At 64.0% G+C, this 2144-nt stretch overlaps 1 protein-coding gene across 1 annotated transcript; it reads right to left on the reverse strand.

Moving 5' to 3' along the window:
- Positions 1 to 740: 740 nt before the first annotated feature.
- Positions 741 to 1914, reverse strand: MNEG_16152 (hypothetical protein; the record flags this gene model as incomplete). The annotated part of the gene is made up of 3 exons (XM_014035377.1): positions 741 to 830; positions 1276 to 1471; positions 1832 to 1914. 3 exons carry the CDS (start codon positions 1912 to 1914, stop codon positions 741 to 743), a joined length of 369 nt encoding a protein of 122 aa, XP_013890831.1.
- Between the last annotated feature and the right edge of the window lie 230 nt (positions 1915 to 2144).

Here is a 2144-nt window from a genome sequence, read left to right on the forward strand (position 1 = left end):
CAGTGGACATCGGTCAACGCCACGCCCTGCACCTGCCCACAGCTCTCAAATCAACCGCAAACTCCAGCACCCATTGTAGTGCACCCCTCCACCTGTTTGCATCCCCTTGAGGGCTGCAGCAGAAAAGCAACCAATATGCGTGCCGGACGCCGGCGGCCCACGCAAACCCCTCCCCTACCCCTGCCTTCTGCCCAGCAAAGCGAAGAGTGCCCGGGCTAGGCACTGCGGTGCGCCCCCTCTTGCCTGCCGGAGGTCCACCAGGGGCAGCAGGCCGGCGTCAATGGCGGCGCGCAGGGGCGCCCCGGGGCCGACGGGTGGCAGCTGGTCGGGGTCGCCCACAATGACGAGCTGGGTGGTGCGGCGGCTGGGGGGGTTGGGATTGAGGATGAGGAGGAGGGGTGTCATGGTGGATGTTCTGAGTGAGTCGAGGCTATGGATCATCAGGCGCGACCGCAACTGCAGGGGAGTGGGGGTTTGCGGCAACAGCTTGTGTTGCGGTGAGGGCGGACGCGCACGGCTCGCATACACAAAGTGCCATGCAAGTTCTCTGCGTGTGCGACTGCCCCCCTCCCCCTGTTAATATGAACCACATACACGCACACACGAACGCACACACCCAAGCACCCACGTACGAACGCAAACACGCACACGCACGCCCACGCCCACGCGGAGGCCCGCACACGCGTGCGCACACGCGCACGCGCACAAACACACGCCAATGTCCCTTCGTTCCCCAAAGCTCACTCTATTGCGTTGAGCAGTGCCGCCGCGAGTGGCAGGTCCATCATCGACGCCTCGTCCAGCAGAACACAGTCGTAGGGCAGGGGGCGCTGGGGCAGAGCATGGGCGCGTGTGTGTTGTGTGTGTAAATGTGTGAGTGTGTGTGCGCACACGCGTGTGAGCACGCTGGGTGGATGTGTTGGAGTGGGCATTGATGGCCAGGAGAGGCTGTGGGAGCGTGTGGAGGGCTGATCACCACAGCCAGACGTGTGGCCCCCCTGCCATCATCACGGCAAGCCCCTGCAGTTGGAAAGTGTTAGCCAGCCCGGGCACCCCACATAATCAAACAAAATCCCTGCCCATGCAAAGCACATCCACGAGCGCTCGTGCATTCAACCATGATCATAGACATACCATTTTCACACTCTCATGCGCAATCACAGAAGTGAAAAGATGCATCAACAGGCTAACCACAACCTTGACGGACACTCACACACACACACACACACGCACTCACACACAAACCCGCGTGCACCCACACAGCCTCAGCCGCACGTGTTTGTTGTGGGTGCAGGCCGACCCCAGGTCCAGCTCCTCGTCCACGTCAGCCGCCACGTCATCAGCGCCACCGCTGCCCCCCAGCCCGCGCTCGGCCCCGCCCTCCAGCGCCACGCCCTCGGCCGCGTCGTCGCCGGCGGCGGCGGCGGCGGCCGTGGCCTTGTCGCGGCGGCCCCCCTTGTAGCCCAGGAGCCTGGCGGCCGAAAATGGAGGGCAGGATGAGGGGGGGTGCACAAGGGGTAATTTCTGCAGCACCATCCAGGCAAGCCATGTGAGCAGGGCGCAGGGCATTCTTGCGAGATGCGCAAAAGCATGCCTTCAGAATGCTCAAAGCATCCTCAACATCGGTGCGGCTGCAAGCCCGCGTCCCCAGAACATCGCACCAGCTTTATCATCCGATGAAGCCAGGACGCGCCCACGCGCACACGGCACAATACCCGCCCCTTGCGTCATGCCTAGTCTTTTGCACACTCGACCGCCTCCCCTTCGCCACCGTCCTCTCCACCCTGGCAACCTGGGGCGGCCCCTGCCGTGCTGACGTCCGTGACCTCACCTGTGTATGGTGGAGGCCTCCAGGCCTTGATAGCCCACAATCTCCTGCAGCCGCTGGGCTGCGCGGCCAGTGGGGGCGCACATGGCCACCTGGCCGATTCGCGCACAAACAGAGTGGGGGGGCCGGGGATGAGCGGGGTTTGCGGTCGGCGCACGCACAATCCTGACGGCATCCGATGTGCGGCACAGCACTTGCCAGGACACTCCTGCCCAATACCCACGCGTGTCCTGTACACCGCACGTGCACGCGTCCCGTCCTCATTGCGGCGAGGCGTGCGCACCCTCTTGCCCTGCTGAGCCCAGTACTGCACAAC

Source organism: Monoraphidium neglectum (assembly GCF_000611645.1).
Source record: "Monoraphidium neglectum strain SAG 48.87 unplaced genomic scaffold scaffold06050, whole genome shotgun sequence".
Lineage (NCBI taxonomy): Eukaryota > Viridiplantae > Chlorophyta > Chlorophyceae > Sphaeropleales > Selenastraceae > Monoraphidium > Monoraphidium neglectum.